The sequence below is a fragment of the Babylonia areolata genome, chromosome 20 (genome assembly GCF_041734735.1).
Source record: "Babylonia areolata isolate BAREFJ2019XMU chromosome 20, ASM4173473v1, whole genome shotgun sequence".
Lineage (NCBI taxonomy): Eukaryota > Metazoa > Mollusca > Gastropoda > Neogastropoda > Buccinidae > Babylonia > Babylonia areolata.
In genome coordinates this window covers 52072249-52090240 of record NC_134895.1, presented here as the reverse complement: position 1 = coordinate 52090240, position 17992 = coordinate 52072249, and the positions used below count along the sequence as shown (strand labels likewise).

The 17992-nt window shown below is 40.8% G+C and overlaps 1 protein-coding gene and 1 long non-coding RNA gene across 3 annotated transcripts in view; one reads left to right on the top strand and one right to left on the bottom strand.

Moving 5' to 3' along the window:
• The window catches only part of LOC143294708 (uncharacterized), a 14653-nt gene extending 3133 nt beyond the window's left edge, over nt 1-11520 (top strand). The window contains exons 2-3 of the long non-coding RNA XR_013056914.1: nt 1378-1477; nt 11394-11520. This is a non-coding gene — a long non-coding RNA (uncharacterized LOC143294708). The remainder of the gene's footprint in view (nt 1-1377; nt 1478-11393) is intronic.
• The window catches only part of LOC143294707 (ADP-ribosylation factor GTPase-activating protein 1-like), a 62311-nt gene continuing 51250 nt past the window's right edge, over nt 6932-17992 (bottom strand). For both annotated transcript variants that reach the window (XM_076606118.1, XM_076606119.1), the window contains 2 exons: nt 16334-16476; nt 6932-11961 (listed from right to left, as the gene is read on the bottom strand). In XM_076606118.1, the coding sequence (XP_076462233.1) occupies nt 11409-11961; nt 16334-16476 (696 nt within the window). In that variant the 3' untranslated portion in view covers nt 6932-11408. The remainder of the gene's footprint in view (nt 11962-16333; nt 16477-17992) is intronic.

Sequence of the window (17992 nt, the reverse complement as noted above, 5' to 3'; positions counted from 1 at the left end):
AACTCCCCATTTTGGTGTCATATACTGTACCATGTCAAACTGATGCAGAATTCAAAGCAAATGGAGGAGGGTATTACCTTCTGGTTCACATGGGGAGAACCTTGAAACCGTGACAGCTGAGTTAGCCGCGACAAAGGAAATCCCTAAGAACCATATGCCATGAGCATACAGACTTCCCTGAGGAGGAAATCGATGAAGGAAATCTCTGAACGGCAGAAGGCCACCTGCAAATCCTGGCAAAGAGGCACAGAGTGCTGAAAAGTGCCTGGAGTGGCAACAGCGCGAGCCTCCAGAGCTATTAGAATCCTGCATCAACGGAACTGAAAATGCCTATGGTTCCAGCGTGTAGGCGTTCTGACCTGGCTTCCCACCCATCTAGGGCGGGATAGGGAAGTAAGGAAAGGCATAAGCGGTCAGCTTGCTCCAGTCCAGAGAAAAAAAACATTTGCTGCCCAAGATTCCGTGTCTGCAACCAGTGTGACAGGAATCAGGAGTCCTCAACAGACCTGTGGTAAAGAGAACCCCCTTCTGTGGAGACATAACGCCACACCCTTTGCAGGGTGTCCTTGTGTAGGGTCCACCACGTGGAGGACACTCTTGAACCTGCTGCGAGCGCCTGCCTAGGTTGCTGCTGCCCCAGTGTGTCTTGCTGAAAGCTCAATGTCTTGAAGCACCAGCAAAGGAGAGCCTTGGACCACCACATGAGGATATCCAAGGCCCCCTCAACCCCCCCCCCCCTTTTATGTCCAAGTACACGACAGTAGTGTTGCCCGTGAACGCATGAAAATTTTGGATGGCTTCCACCCAGGTAGAGTGGAGACAAGCCCAGCGAACTGCTGCAAGTTCCGGAAGAGTGAAGTTTCACTTGGCTCCCGTGACGACCCAATCACGGCTGCAAGGAGCGAGCCCAAGTGGGCTCCCAATTACTCGCGAGGATGCATCGTGAAGAGTGACCATTGAAGTATGGGGTCAGTGGGACCCCCTGAGCCAGAAATGGGATGGCGGTTAGATAAGCTGATGTATTTCCAGGAACCAATCTCCCAGATGTGCATGACCCTGGGCATCTGAGACCAGCCTTGTCTCTGTGGACCGTGAACTGAACACAGAAACCCCTGACCAACATTTATGGATCGTATGGCAAATGTCGTCCCTAATCAGAAGTAGAAGGAGGAGGAGGAGGAGAAGGACAAGGAGGATCTCCATTTCTGGAGAAACTGCACTGGTTGCCCATCTCTCAGAGGGTATATTGCTAAGTGGCTACCAAGGATTTTAATGTCATGAATTACACTACACCCACATACCTTTGTGACTTACTTTCGGTGTATATATACACACACACACTCTAAATCTTAATGCTGGGCTGCTGTGTGATTCCAGGGTACTGACAATTCCTCAAAGAAACAAAAACTGCAAAGGTCAGCGCCCCTTCTCCTGCCCAGTGCCAGTTGTATGGAACAAGCTGTCCTCAGGCTATCACGTAGGTTATCCAGTTCAGTTTATGATACGTTATCTCAAAACATTACCTCTTCCGTTCTGCCTACTTATTCACTGAACGTGGTTCTTGGATTTCTGCTCTGTGTGTGTGTGTGTGTGTGTGTGTGTGTGTGTTTGCTTGTCTTCGTGCGTGCACTCTATTTTTGGTATGGTATGTCGTACTTGAATGCACGTGTATCTATTATTGGTATAAATCTTATTGTGAATGCCATAAGTACCTTGCCTGGAATGTGGGAACACCAATCTGCATTATTCTTTTTCTTATTATCATTATCATTCTGTCATTTTGACTCACTTGTGTAAACAATGTGAGTCTATGTAATAACCTGGTGTTCAGCTGTGTGTGTGTGTGTGTGTGTGTTAAACTTTGACATTGTCATTTACTTGGTCAAGTTGATACCAAATTTGGCACAACAATAAGAAATAGTCACTTCTTTCCATACATTCTAATCATAATGATACTGCGTCCCTGAGAAAGGTACATAATAGACTGAAATATTTTCACCAAAATATTGCTGTTACATTTTTCTTTTTTATACACAAAACTTAGCATTTTTATGTGACATACTGACACACTGAACAATAGCAGTTCATTAGTATTTTTGTTGCTGAAAATGAAACTGCCTTTACTCAGTGTGGAAGTTACGTTTACACACACATTTCTCAATGTGCCTGTTAATGGAACGATATACTTATAGGCTGAAAACTAATTATTAGTAAAGGAGATAATTATCTTATAGCATCACTCATCTAAAATATTACATTTTAAAAACACGACTCAAGGCATAAAATTGCTTTTGTGTTTTATACTCAGTAGGAAGGTCTAACACTATTTACATTTGAGAATGATGCTAACTACAACATCGACGTGTTTAGCCTACTGCATACGAATATTTTACAGATGTTTCTACATCAGCTAGAATAGGGAACGAGCGATGACGTCACGAAACTGTGATTGTCGGAGTTATTTCCCTTCGTTCCGGTCAGCTTCAACAGCAGAAAGCAATAAGTCTGGCCAGCAACAGCATCCAAAGTTTCCAAAGCATGGAAACGTGGGCTGCTTGATGGTGCCGAAGATTGGGAATGCACAGTTGACCTACCTGAGGGGAAGAAACACCCAGAAATCATCAGCAACAGCGGCATGAGACCTGACATAGTACTCTACTCCAAGGCAACGAAACAAGCGATTCTGATTAAGCTCACTGTGCCAGAAGCAGAATGGAGGAAGCCCACATCTACAAGACCGAGAAGTATGCTAGTCTAGCCAGCAGCCTGAGAGAATCTGGCTTCTAAGCCAAAGTACTCGCCATAGAGATTGGTGCAAGAGGGTTTGTGGGCGCATCTGCCTACAGCTTCATGGAGCAGCTGTCGATTTTCGGTTGAGACAAGGTGTGGTGTCTGGCATACCACCAAAATCACACTGGTGACGTCACTAGTATTGATTTCATGAAAACCCGCTTTGTCAGGCCTTGACGAAAAAAAAAAAAAGAAATAAAAAGAGCATATACAAATAAAAGGATACATCTTTAATTCAATGAATAAACAAACAACAAATAAACGGACAACAAGGGAAACAAATGCATAATTGTATCAGTCCGTAACAGTTTGTTCCCTTGGTCCGTTCCTCACTGGTTGGTTTGTCCGTTGAGTAAAAAGTTGGAAATTGCCATTGACTACTCTTAAAATGTGTTTGTTTTCTTATCAGTTGAAGAAAACTGAAACTGATGGCACACAAGGGCTACCAAAATCTTGTGCCAAGGCAATTATGTAATATTAATTTGGTAATTATGTTCTGCATGGCCGATTTTTATCATTGTAATTATTCACCTTTGTATCTTTTGTCAGTTAATTCTTATTCATTCATCAATTCATTTTATTGAATTGGTATTATTTATTTCATTTCAGTCCCCCCCCCCCCTCCCCTCCCTCTTTTGGCAAGCTCTTAAAGCTTGACCAGTGTGTTGGGTCATCGATCAAGTTTTCTGGCTTACTGTTTGAGGCCTCCTTGAAACATCCGAGGCTGTGTTATACAGTTATATCAAATTAATGAAGTACTTGTAATGCATATTATATGCAAATAGCTGATATAGTATGCAAATAAAAATGGGGCACATTCAGTGAAACTGTGCACACCCATATATGCATGCATACTTACACATGTGAACGCTCACACACACACACACACATGAAAGGAAATTACACAAATTAGCACTGTCACCAACACACACACAGTGACAGTGATATGAACAGAAAAAAATACACACCATGATAAAGAATGTTTCCAACATTCATTTTATTACCATGGAAGTAAACCAACATCATCAATAAAACAGGCTATCATCATTTTCAGCAAATTTTGTTTGTTTTTGTTGTTGAGTGAAACTACCTACGCCATTATCATATTCATAAAACTAAAACACATATATACTAGTCATCGAATATGTATACATAACAAGTCACCAAGTTCTCCCACTGCGGGTACACGATGCAACAATAAACATCACTCTGCCAATACACAAGACTTGCACATTTCTCTTCCCCATTCACAAAGTATGACCAGCACAATCCACTGTCTCCTCCCACTACCCACCCCTCCCCAAGAGAAAAAATAAATTAAAAAATATCATACAACCTTCAGGGCTGATGATTTCCTTTATATATATATATATATATATATATATATATATATATATATATATATATATATATATATATATATATATATATATATATATATATATATATATATAAGACAGAACACTGGAACAATGTGAACTATAGTGTAACTGCACATGATCTGTACACGGTTTCCAAATGATCCCAACAGACACTGGTACCCTGGCAAATGTAACTGGAATCCCTCCAAAGTCTACCAAGTACAGGAATCCCACCAAAGCCAAAACACGACACACGGACACAACTTGTCACAATCATCGTCATCATCATCAAACAGGATGCAGTTCTGTTCATATAACTGCAGGCAGCAACCATCGAAAGACCTCAACTATAGCACATCACAAGCAAGTAAACAAACATACATGTTCATGCAAGAACAGAAAAATGCTAAATTCCACAAGACACTTTCCACGACTCTTTTCTATAAATTTCACGCTTTTCCATGACATTTTCAATGACTTTGCAAACTTTCTTAAAAATTCACCATTTCTCCAAGACTGTTTCTACAACTCTGCAAACGTTCTTTAAATTTCCCCATTTTCCAAGACATTTTTCCACAACCCTGTAAACCTTCTTTCAAAATCCTATCATGTGCACACAGTGTTCAAGACTCTCAAGTGACGACTCATGTCACTTCAAAACAACCAAAGATGTGTCATCTCAAAATGACCCAAAGACACAGAAATCAACCATCAGTTCTGATGCAGTGCACTGCCTTTTCTCATTCTGAACCAGAACACTTGGTGTGACATGGTCATCACAGCTACAATTCATACAACACAGTGGATGCCTAGGGATGATTGAGAGTTTTGTTGACTTGGTTAGTTGATAAGAGAATGTCAGAGGCTCACAAAGACTTTTGAAACTTTAAGCCAGTTTCAAAATGTCCAACAGAGCAGCTAGGAACTGAAATGACTTACCAAGAGGCTTTGAGGCTAAAGTTCCAAAACTTTTGGAGGTTTCAAAATGTCTCAAGGCAGTCAAGAACTGAAGTGACTTTCCAAGTCTCAGACGCTAAATTTCCAAAAAGAACATTTTTTCCAGTCAGCCTGTCAGTTTCTTCAACTTAAAGACTATTCCTAACTCAAAACTGAATTCCAAAAACTTCCACAACAAGAATGCACTGCTCAATAGGGCAAAACTCTTGATCCATTCTCATTCAGATCATGTGTTCTGACTACTACATTCAAATACAGGAAGCTCACATCATTCCACCACCTTTTCAAAGGTGGCTGAAGTGACAGGGCATTTTATGCCTATTTTCAGAACCAGACAACTGGTATGCAAACAAAGGGAGTGACAAAAAGCAGAAAACAGACCACATCAGAGGACAGACAGACAAACTGTAACACTAAAACAAGTTCAGTGCTTCAAAAAATATGGAGTACGGGAGAGAGGGATTTGGGGGAGAGGGTGGGGACGGAAACCAACCTGACAATGTCTATTGGATTTGCCCACCGTGGGAACCAAAACCATGAAAATGAACTTTGGAACAGAGCTCCATGTGGACCCATTGTTAGAACAGGAACAGCACACAGATCTGTCCTGAAATCATTACACTTGTAGGAATGATAACAGATTGTTGATCAGAGATGGTAAGTACACACACAAAGGTGGTATATACAAAGGCCATTCCCGTACCAATGATACATACGGCGTTTCCTAAACACAACTGTAGAAGGAGATGAAAAAATATCATGCTCAGGTTATCCCAAAACTTCAGGAGAAAAAAAAAAGAGAAGAAAACAAATTAAAAACAAGAGTTCAGACTGTATTTGCAAATGGTGTTCATGACTGGGAAGGTTTCTTTTTCTGCTCAAGGAGACTGCAGATAGCTGCTTTTTTTTCTGAAGCGAAGGATTTGGAGAGTGATGCAAGTGGGTTTGCCCCCAACACACTCTAACAGCAGAATGCATCGAAGGGAGAAACAGATCTACATAGAGTCAGAAGTGGGTGGGTGAAGTTTATCTACATAAATTCTTCAGATGTACTGCACTTTTAAAACTATTCCTTCTGACTCATCAACATGTGTTGTCTTATAAACCCATTACAAGCAACTGCAAGAAAGAACATTATGCTATAAAACTGTTTATTTGGTAGTATCCTCTCCCTTCCCCCCCCTCTCTCTCTGTCTCTCCTTTCATTCTTCTTTGTTATTCATTTTGGTGAGAATATGAATCTTTGGTGTTTGGATCTGCCCCAATTCCACCTGATTTGACCTATGATCTTTTACACATATTTTGTCAGGAATAAATCAAGAGTTAAATTGTATAAAAAAAAAAAAAAGAAGAAAAAAAAAAGGAGAGAGAGATGAAGCCAATGACCAAATAGAAGTAATCCCACCAGGAGCAGCAAAACTATGTCATCACATGATCTTAATACAAACAATTTACAGAAATATATATATATATATATAAACTAAACCACAACAATCTGATCATCAGTATAAGCAACAACCAACAAAATAACAAGCCATTAACAAGAGGAGTTTGAATTACACTCCCTGTTTGGTTAGCGCTTGTAGCCTATAGAGGCGTTTGGTTGGCGAGAGCAGATTGGACATGGCCAGATGTCTTTTCACTGTCAGCCGCGCAAAATTTGGTCAAGCAGAGCAAACTGATAGGCCTAGTTCGCATCAGTTTACAGGGTACATTATATGACACCAAACATTTATTTATCATTGCTGCTTGAAGCCCAGCCGACCACACAGGGCCATGTACCAAGCCATGATGGAAGCTTTTTGGCTTTGGGGAGTGAGAAAGAGGAAATGTGGAGGGGACTGGAACTGGGGTTAATGAAAATAACACACAACTGATTTCCTTCGTGACCTCAACAGTCGTCAGAAAATGATTCATGTTTGTGTCACACAGTAGTACCAGAGTGAACAACTGTGGTGGCGATTTGTACACACACACAAAAGACAAATCTTATACAATGTTTTGACATCACAATTCATACAGCACATACTGGTTCTATGGAGCTTGGAAACACAACTTCACTCAATAACATACTGTTATTATTATCATCATCATCATCATCATCATCACCACTGGGGAATCAAACTGAAAATGGTTCTAACAGACTTCTACCTGTAGTATATCTGTTCATAATATTCCTGCAACCACACACACAGTCACAGAATACCACTTTACACGAAATTACATGCATGCAATTAGACTTGTAGCAACTGAACTGTACAACAAAAACATGTGCTTTATTTCAAGTACAGTTCATCACAGATGGCAGAGTGACAAATCACTCCAGTCCAATACACTGCTAGCATATATCATCATCTCTTCCCTCTGTATCTCCTTCAACACAAAAATAATATCTTGAAAAAACAAAACAAAAAAACAGCCACCAAAAACAAGCACACACACACACACACAGAGAAAAAAACACACATGGATATGCCAAACCACAGCTAATCAGAACTATATCTATTCCCAACCCCTCCAAATCCCAATACTACCCTTTCAAGTACAGTTTTGTCTGAAGGGTTTATTGCACATGTACTGGTGAGCTGAAGAAGAGAGAAAAATGCAATCAACTAGCTTCTCTACTTTGCTTTAATGAATGCGCTTCAGACTGTCTACTTCTCTGAGAGAGTTTACTCCTTATTCTTTTTCCCTTTTTTGTGTGTCACAATTAGGTTTAAATAAAAAGAAATTCAACCTTTGAATGAAAAGTTGTACTCAGGAAAAATGGGCCAAAGTCCATATTATATGTGTATAATGTTCCCAAGGAAATTTCTTACAGCGACAACTATTTACTTGTATTTTTTATAATTAACATTTTTCAGAGTTACAACTGACAGTCAGTAAATGTGAAGGAAGCAGATTTCAAGCATTTTTTTTTTTTTTAAGCAGCAAGCCTCAGTTAAGTGCAAGAACGCGAGCATCAACCACACCCTGCGGATCAAAAAGCGGTTTCCAGTGCGCAAAATCTTTTCTAATAACACTACAAGCTTTTGCCACAGCTGAACATGTATAAAACCGGACGCCCACACTTATCTATCCCATTTCTCTCAACTTGCCATGCAACCCCTATCTCCTATTCTACCGTTTTATTTATCAAGTTTTCAATGGCAACATTCAAATGTCAAAATTCATACTTTCACTAGATGCCTTTATCACCAGTATGTGGGATGGTACACTAGACCAAACTCCTCCTCCTGCAGTAAAGACACACCTCTGAGGGGAAGACAGACTGAACACACCCAAGAACTAAAGCAAACCAAACTGTCAGCACTGTTCAAAAACTGCACACAGTCAAACTGACAAACTTTACTGGCAGTTCCACTAGTCTTTGATTCACATTGATTCATGACATGCGCCATGACGGACACCATGGTCACAACATGAATCGTTGGAAAAAAAACAAGAAGAAGTTTCTTCTCTCTTTTGTCACAACACATTCACTTTGGTGATATCATCCTGTCAGCATTTTGTGTGTGTGTATGTGTTTATGTGTGTATGCGCACACGTGCGTGTGCTTGTGCAGACACACACGTGTGAACGTGTGCGTTCATGTATGCATGCATGTGCGCATGTGTATGTGCATGTGTGCATAAGCATGCCTATGCACACTTACATAAATGTTTGTGCATATATGTAAGCATGCATTCATGCACACAGCAATGTAAACACATGAGTACAACCAAATTTTATCAATTTGAGTCTCGCCTCATCTTGCACCACACTGATAACTGTAGCACTGATGACAGTGCTAAACAATAAACCATGGATGACCGTAACCAGGATAGAACGTGTATACTGACTGACTAGAATGGACACTCCACAACCTACAAGACTGACATGGAACCCTGTTCTTTTTATGTGCCGACGAGGATTCACAGGTTTCTGGACATGTTTCACACCCACCTTCACTGCTGTCATGAACATCATACCAGTTTTTATTGAGAAGAACTTTACAGGGAGGGGTGGGGTGAGTGGGGATGATGGGGTAAAGGGAAGGAAGGAAGAGGGGGGAGGATGGTGAGAGTAAAAGGCGAGCAAGGAAAACAATACCGACACACAGGCGAAAATACCGGTTATCAACACAGTAGGATCAAGTGATGAACTATCAAACTAACTCCTGTAATGTCCGTCATTCTTTCTTCTCCATTTCTTCCTCATTCAGAAATCATCGGTATCTGCTCTTTCAAAATTATAGGTTTTCAACACAGTGCCACCATTTTGTAAATCCTTTCAGTGAATAGACAGGGGGTGAAAATCAGCCATTCGCCTACTTATTGAATTATGTGGTTCAGTAATCTGGGGAAAACATATTGTAACAATCTTAACAATGAGTGTACTATGTTTCTATTTAAAAAGATAAAAAAAACCCAAAAAACACACACAAAAAAAACAGAGGGAGAAAGAGGGAGAAATAAATTCTTAGAAGGAAGAAGACGACGAGAAAAAAACACAAAAAAAAACAACCACGAGGAGGATAATCTGCACCCATTTTACCATAACAAAGGTATAATACACATATAAACAGATATCGGCAGGCATGTGCACACACACACTGAAATAGAATAGAAAACCCACAGACTCCCCCCCAAAAAAAATCATTGAAGCAAACAAAAACAATATAGTAAGAAAAAAAATATAAATTTAAACAGTGAATGAAAATCATTGTGGAATGTTAAAACAAAAGGACATTCTTGTTTTGAATGAATCACACTTACTGTTAACATCAACCAATCATCCGTTGTCATAGTTAATTCTGCCATGGTGATCACAAAGCATTCCTTCATTTTTTGGAGATCCCCCTCCTCCCAACTTTTTAAAAATAATTTTTTTGTTAAACAGTCATCCATCTGAGCATATCAGACAAAAGATCACATATATCAGTTATGTTGTTTATAAATGGTGGTGAAATGTAACAACATATGGCATATACCATCACTCATTACCATCATCAACCCTCTTACATACTTAGATATTAGTTTAGCAAGCAATAGTCTCTTAATCTAAGTTGGATTTGTTCAAATTCAATACAAAAACTTTATAGTTCATACACTGAAAACGAAACAGACAACTAATAAATCTGTATACAAACTGTTCCAAAATTGAATAAGAATGTCTAATCATTGAAGATTCTCACAGCTCATGCCCACTGAAATTATATTTCAAACATCACATACTAAATGAAGGATAATTATTGGCTACCTGACAGAATTAGGTGCCAAGTTTCCAAACTAACTTTTTTCAACACTAGATTACTTCTACACAGAAACTTTTAGAAGCAACATATGAGGCGTTTAAAGAGTCAAAAGTAACAGACAAGACACAGACTTTAAAAGCTCTATGTTAAAACACATCACAACTAAACAGCTTTGATTCGTACACAATACATGTCAATCCAGCAGCACTTAATCTCAAATCTTTGCGTACACATACGAGATCAAGCAATCTATCAATAGTTCCACACAATGACAACATGGCTGAATGTTCCTGTTTTTATCATTTCCACCCAATACCTTGAACCTAAGCAACAGAATTTGGCTGCAAGTTGTCTGATCAGACAAAGGAGAGGGGGCTTGGGGGGAGATGGTGGGGGGGAGGGTAGCAGTTTGACACAACAATCTACAAATTACATTCCCTTCCCTTGCCATGCAACCTCTGACAAGAGGATCTGTGCGTCTTTCTCTCCCTCTTTCTCTCACCCCTTGTCCTCAACCCACCCACCCCCCTCCTGTCCCATCCCCTTCTGACCTCCATCTCCCAAACTATCCTACAACATACGAGGAAATCATCTGAATTCAACCATCCCGCAAGCTAAAGCAGATTCAGACATATACACAGCTGATCATGACTGGGGGAAACCTGAACAATAACAATGAAAATACGTTGACAATACATCAGTCACGTGTAGAGAGCGACCAAAGAGAGAATTCCGTTGACCTCAGGAAGGACGAGTTCCATATTCAAAGCCCCTGTTCAGCTGATGAACAGTCATACATGTGGTGATGTGGCAGTAGGGAGCCATAGAAGCTGACTGTCCCTTCGTCTGGTTACATAATATGCTCAGCAATCTGTTGAGAGGGTAAATTAAGTATTGACCCTCCCCACCCCTCTACCCTCAAAAAACACCAAAAAAAAAAAAAACCAACAAAAAAACAAACCTGTCCAATTACACCAAATCCTATCCATACTCCTGAATCGTGAACAGCATGGCTTTGTTCACTGTCATCATCATCATCCTCGTTCCAGGAAGGTTCCTTCCCCCTAACTGGATTTCTTGCCCCTGGAAGCGGAGGACCCCGAGTCCAGGTCCAGTGTCTGCCACTCATCGTCATCGTCAGCCCACACGTCATTGTCCCAGCCAGAACCGGCGCCACTGTTGCCGCCGCTGCCACCCCCTGACCCCCCTGCCTCCTCCGTGCCCAGGTCCAACAGGTTCCCCACCAGTGGCTCTTTCTGCTTGCCAGGGGAGGTAAACCCACTGTCCCACTCAGCATCGTTCCAGTCGTTACCCCCCTTGGAAGATTTGTTTTTGGAGGCGGACGACGGTCGCTTGGACTCCCTGGGGGTGGTTTTCTTTGGGGCGGCTTTCTCCTTGTTGAGCATGCTGCGGTACGGGGAATCTTCGTTCAGCCAGGCCTCCAGGTCATCCTCGTTGCCGGCTGACCAGTCGTTGCCAGCCGACCCTTTGGCTGCTTTGCCAGCCGTTTTGTTGCCCCCGCTGCCGTTGCTGTCCTCCTGGCCTCCCCACTCTCCCCCCCATGAGTCCCCCCAGGAATCTTCCTCCTCAGACAGCAGACGGTTGCCGCTGGAGTCCCTGCCATGGGGAAAAACAAAACAGATTGGTGAGGAAACAGTTGCCGCTAGAATCCATACCATAGGGAAAAAGCAAAACAACGTAACAGATTAATGAGAACGAACAGTTACAAGCCTTTAACAACCAGTGTGGGTGTTGACCATAATAAAAATAACCATCACGGTCATCTATGTTCCTGAGTCAATTTTATGACAGAAGAATTTTAACCACTAGTGTGGCTGTTCAGTAAATGGTTTACTATTTTCCCTGGATCTACTTTTTTTTTTTACATGGCAACATAATTTATCAGGGATTGGAATTTGTGTCTTTTGGAAAAGGTTTTCACGCGTTTCATGTCTGCACATGCATGTTTGTAAACATACACTGAGTTCTGAATGTGATGTGCTGCTGTGGAGTGCAGATTTTTTTGGCAGATGGTGCTATGAAGATGTCCATGTATGCACAGATTTTTACCTGTAAGGGTATGTTGAAAATTATTGCACTCAGTTTTGAAATGACTTTTACTACGTTTTGTCATGGAATATTGACCACAGTATAAAAATTTGTGAATTAAAAGCAAGACATTCAAATAGATAATTTACGTAGCGTTTAAATGACAGATACACTGATATGTTCGTGGTTGATTTGATGATGTTGTAAAGCTAGTATGGATAATCCGAACTTGGTTTTTTTGCTGACATATAGTTAGGTTAATAATACATAATAGTTACTTTATATATGTCTTAAGTTTTGTCAGACTGTTGGATGGCTAAAGAAATGGTGACATTTTTGAAACATTGAATTGCGTAGCAGCCAAGCAGCTATCTTTTGTTATTTCCTGATGGGATGAATGGGAATCTATTTAAAGTAACTGTATTTGGCATTACTTAGTGTGGTGAGTGGACATCGTTTCTCAAGCTAATATTTTTTATCTTTGCTTTAGTGATGATTGGATTTGTCTGAACGCAGTGATGCCTCATTGAGCAACTGAAACTGAAACTTAACTGATGATTGGAAATAATGTTGATGGGACTGGAAGATTTAGTGTTTATGTAAAGGTATGGTGTCTATGTTGTCTTGTTTGTCCACTTAGGTTTCTAGGAACAATACTTAAAGCATGGTCTGCTGTGGGACTGGAAATAAGGAGAGGGGTTTAGCATCCAGAAAGAGTTAAGGAACTGACATATACTAAATATGTGCAGGCATCTAGTGGCCGGGGACAGGCCACGGGTTTTTTGTGCTGAGCTGCCAGGGACTGGGCGCAGACTTCTGTGGAGCGGGATGGTGGGACCATCCTGATGGACTGTCACCAGCATTCTGCCAGGTTTCAGGCAGACCACAGAAGGTGAACATGATGGTGGGACCATCGAGATGTGCTGAAGTGAGGAGCCAGGTGCTGGCAAGACTTCTCCAAAGAACATTCAAGGCAGTGATGTGTTATACTTTCTCACCCGCATATTTTTCAGTCCAGACCATTAGCAGCAACTATATATATTTTTCTCAATAATAAATAAAAGGGTGTGGCTTAACAACGGTGCTGATTTTCATGTTTGGGGAGAACACGTTCTGATTTGGAGTGACAAGTGAACAGATAGCAGGCATACACATACAAGCAAACACACTCACTCTTATTTAGTTACCTCTGTCTATCTTGCACTTTCTTTACAGTGGCTGTTGCACAGAGTAAAAATAACAGACATGGTCATCTATGTTCCTGGGTCAGTTTTCTGACAGAATTAGTTTCCTTCACAATTTATTTATTTAACTTGTGGATCAATGTATTGACAATCTAAAGTCACTATCATTATCACTGGAAAGAAAGATGTGGACAGACAGACAGACAGACAGACAGAAACGGAAACGGTTTATTCACATATAGGCCTCAGCCCCAAGTGAAGGGGTTACTATGAACATTATACAACTCAATAAGAGAACATAAGCAAACAAGCATAAATGCAGATAACAGACAGACAGAGAGAGAGAGAGAGAGAGAGAGAGAGAGAACACTGATCACTAAAACACAATAATTTGAACAATACTGAAACAGATGTACCAAATCACAAACACCCTTGCTTGATAGTGAAACAAAATTCCCCCATTCCTGATAACAACTATTTTCATGTTAAAAATGTATAACCCATTTGTTGGAAATCAATTTGCCACATTATCAATCCTAGAAATGTGTGTGTGTGTGTGTGTGTGTGTGTGTGTGTGTGTGTGTGTGTGTACCTTTCAGAGTAAAAGATCCTTACTTGCCAAGCCTAGTCACCAGCCAGTGGTCCACCTTAAAACCAGTGCCAATCCAAACAAGGCATCACACATCTTTTTTTCTTTGCCCCTTGTCTCATTCTGTTTGCACTTGTCTTACAAAATTTGGCACTTTTTTGTGACAGCGTCCTCTACAGCCAATGAGGTATTATGCTCACTATGTCCCTGTCTCTTCCTGTCTTCATATGCGTTGTGTTAAATGTTTTACAGAAACATAGGGTGGGCTCTCATGGCCTGATCAGTGTGTTGGGTTTATACCCTGTCCAGGAAACTTCTTTTTTTTTCTTTTTTTGTTGTTGTTTGTGAAAGCAGATATGGTGAAGTGTATGAGGATCAGTGTGCATGCTATGACACCACTTTGAAACTGAACCTCACTCCCTCTGTCTTTATTGATTTATTATTATTATTATTATTATTATTACTACTACTACTTTTATTAAAATTATTATTATTTATTTATTTATTTATCTATTTATTCATTTATTTATGTACGCTTATAGTTGACTTCATCAAGTTTTTGCGCCTTATACATATTATTAGTAGTGGTAGTAGGTTTTAAAAAAAAAATTTTTTTTTAAATGTATTTATCTATTATTCATTCACCCCCTTTTTTTTTTTTCTCTCAAGGTCTGACTAAGCGCGTTGGGTTACGCTGCTGGTCAGGCATCTGCTTGGCAGATGTGGTGTAGCGTATATGGATTTGTCCGAACACAGTGACGCCTCCTTGATCCACTGAAACTGTCTTCCCTTTTCAGGTTCAGTCAAACGCACATTCCAACAGATTTCTGCTGCAAAGCGGACGCTCACCGCTGTCAGTACTGTCCCTTTGAACATTTGAAATCCAGGAATCAAACAAGGCTTGCATGCAGAATGCTGCAATTTACAGATGTCATACTTACCATCCCCTCACCTCCACTTTATTATTTTTTTTTTTTAATGACCAACTGATGTGAACAGATATGATATAAATCAACCATCACTGCTCAATAATGGTGTTTTTTTTGTTGTTGCTGTTTTTCTGCAGGATTGAACAAATTCCCTCTGGCAGTAAGGTGAAAATTATCTGTTACAACATTCACCTCTCTCTCTCTCTCTTCAATATCTGGTCTCTCTTTCAAGATTGTTTTGACATTGTACTATAGTCTATAACATCACATTTGACACAGTACTCCTACAACAAGGCAGATATCTTTTCTTCCTCTTTTCATTACCTATTTCTATATTTCTTTTTTTTTTCTTTTTTTTTTTTTTTTGATAAGGTATAATGAATATGGACCAACTGGTTCATGCTTTGGGTCTAATACCTTCTTGACACAAACCAAACATACACCACACTACGAAACAGAGCAGGGTTCCCACTAACATGACCAAACAAAATTTCACACTTCTTACAGACCACAATAAAACTTTCCACTCCAAATACAAAATGGAACAGAATAAATAAAAAAAATTGTCTGAAACACTGCTGATGAAAGAGTTTGGCAGGTGTCCCAGTATCAATGTTAAATTTTCATCAATTTTAGTTGCTTCGACTGCAAGAGTGCGACAGTAATCATTGTTTGTGTGGTTTACTCTTAGTCTACATTTTGCAATTTTTTAGCCAGAGAGAGAGAGAGAGAGAGAGGGGGGGGGCGGAGAGGGAGTGAGAGAAGGTAGCTGGGGAGGGGGAGAGAGAGAGAGAGAGAGAGAGAGAGAGAGAGAGAGAGAGAGAGAGAGAGAGAAACTCAGAACTCTTTTTATTTTTATTCAAGGTTTAACATTTTAGGCTTGGCCTATTCTTCCAATCTGGCCTTGTAATCTACATCAGTTACAATAGAGAGAGAGAGAGTAAGAGAGAGAGAGGGGGGGACAGAGAGAGAGAAAGAGAGAGAGTGAGAGAGAGAGAGAGGGGGGGCAGAGAGAGAGAAAGAGAGACAGACAGACAGAGAGACAGAGGGGGGGGAGAGAGAGAGAGGGAGAATAAGAGAGAGAGAGAGGGGGGGGCGGAGAGAGAGAAAGAGAGAGACAGAGAGAGAGAGGGGGAGAGAGAGAGAGGGAGGGAGAGAGGGGGAGATAGATAGATAGAGAGAGAGAGAGAGAGAGAGAGAGAGAGAGAGAGAGAAGGTAACTGCCCCAAGTGACTCACCCAGCAGCCCCTGACCCGTAGCCCCCCATGCCCAGCAGGGAGGTCTTCTCCCCAGGGCTGGTGTCAGCTGTGGCCAGGGTGGTCTTAGGCTCCCCCCATAGCGACTGCAGGCCCGTCCACCCCTTGGCACTGGCCGCCGACAGCTGTACACACACACAGAGCATCACCATCCCTGTCCTTCACACCTTCCACAGGTCAATCTTTGTCACATTTGTGTGTGTGCCAGACGCCATTACGTGTGAGCTTATATTACAGATTGACATAAGTTTGAAGTTGGGTCAACAGCAAAGTGAGAGCTGCATGATCAATGATTTAGAACTCCATTGCAATGGAAAGTCACTTACAGCTTAGTCATTTGTCAAGGACCATGACTCTCAAACTAGGAGGCAAAATTGCACTAGCTTTTAGTGCTGCAGCCTTGGGGGCTAGTTGGCCTTTGGGAACCATCCCAATGCCGACTGTCCTGGCCTCTTGGCTGAGACAGCAGGGATGTAACCTGGGCAAGACAGTCTCCACTATAACCAAATACCAGCCCAGATAGTCAGGACAGCAGTTACTTCCTGTGCTGCTCTGATTGTCTTAGTCGAAAATAACTATCATACAAGATACTGTCCATCATCGTTTAGTTCAATCTTTGTCACATTTTACGTTTGAGTCAGACAATGGCCATTATCGTTTTGTTCAGTCATACTATGGCCATCATCGTTTAGTTCAATCTTTGTCATGTTTATGTCCATCATCTGTTGGCTCTATGTGTGTGTCAGACACTGTTGATCATCTTTTAGTTCAATTTGTCACATTTATGTGTGTGTCAGACACTGCTGATCATCTTTTAGTTCAATTTGTCACATTTATGTGTGTGTCAGACATTGTCCATCATCTTTCAGTTCAATCTTTGTCTTATCTGTGTGCGTGTCAGACACTGTCATGCTTATGAGTATGTCCAACTTCACTTGTGGGCTGGTTTGTGAGACAGTATGGTGAGAGTGACAAGCTTTCTGAGGTACAAACAATTTTCCAATCGGATGAATAAAGGTGTAATGCACTGTACTGCATTGTATTACACTGTATCATTTTGTCAGAACTTTATTTATTGTACTGTATTGCACTGTCAGAACAGTGTTGTACTGTACTTTGTACTGTCAGAACAGGGAGTCAAAAGGATGGTTTCAAACAAATTGTGCTGTTGACAGCCATGGCAACTGACGGCCACCTCAAAGCTTAAGAAACCTCATCAATCATTAACAATAACATGCCCATCAAATACTGCCAGTAATGGCACCATCGAAAGGCCAAAACCTTTCCGAGGACCAAAACTGTATCACACAAAATACACTGCCATCTCTTTAACAATATGAAGACACCTTTGATGGGGGGAAAAAAAGGAACAGAATAAAAGAAAAAGATTCTCCATTAACAAGGAGCTAAAAGCTTTTCACGACAGGTATAATACAAATCCCAGCTATTGATACGGATTTTTGAAACCTCTAGAAGTGTAAATCAAAGTTGTTGTTTTTTCAGCCAAACGACTGGGAAGACCAAACGGATGGATATGTATACATGTTTGAGCAGGTTTTTACATTCACAACTGTTTTCATCTCGCTATACAGGCAGGCAAACTCCATTTTGGGGGATGGGTTGTGTGAATAAGGTACACTC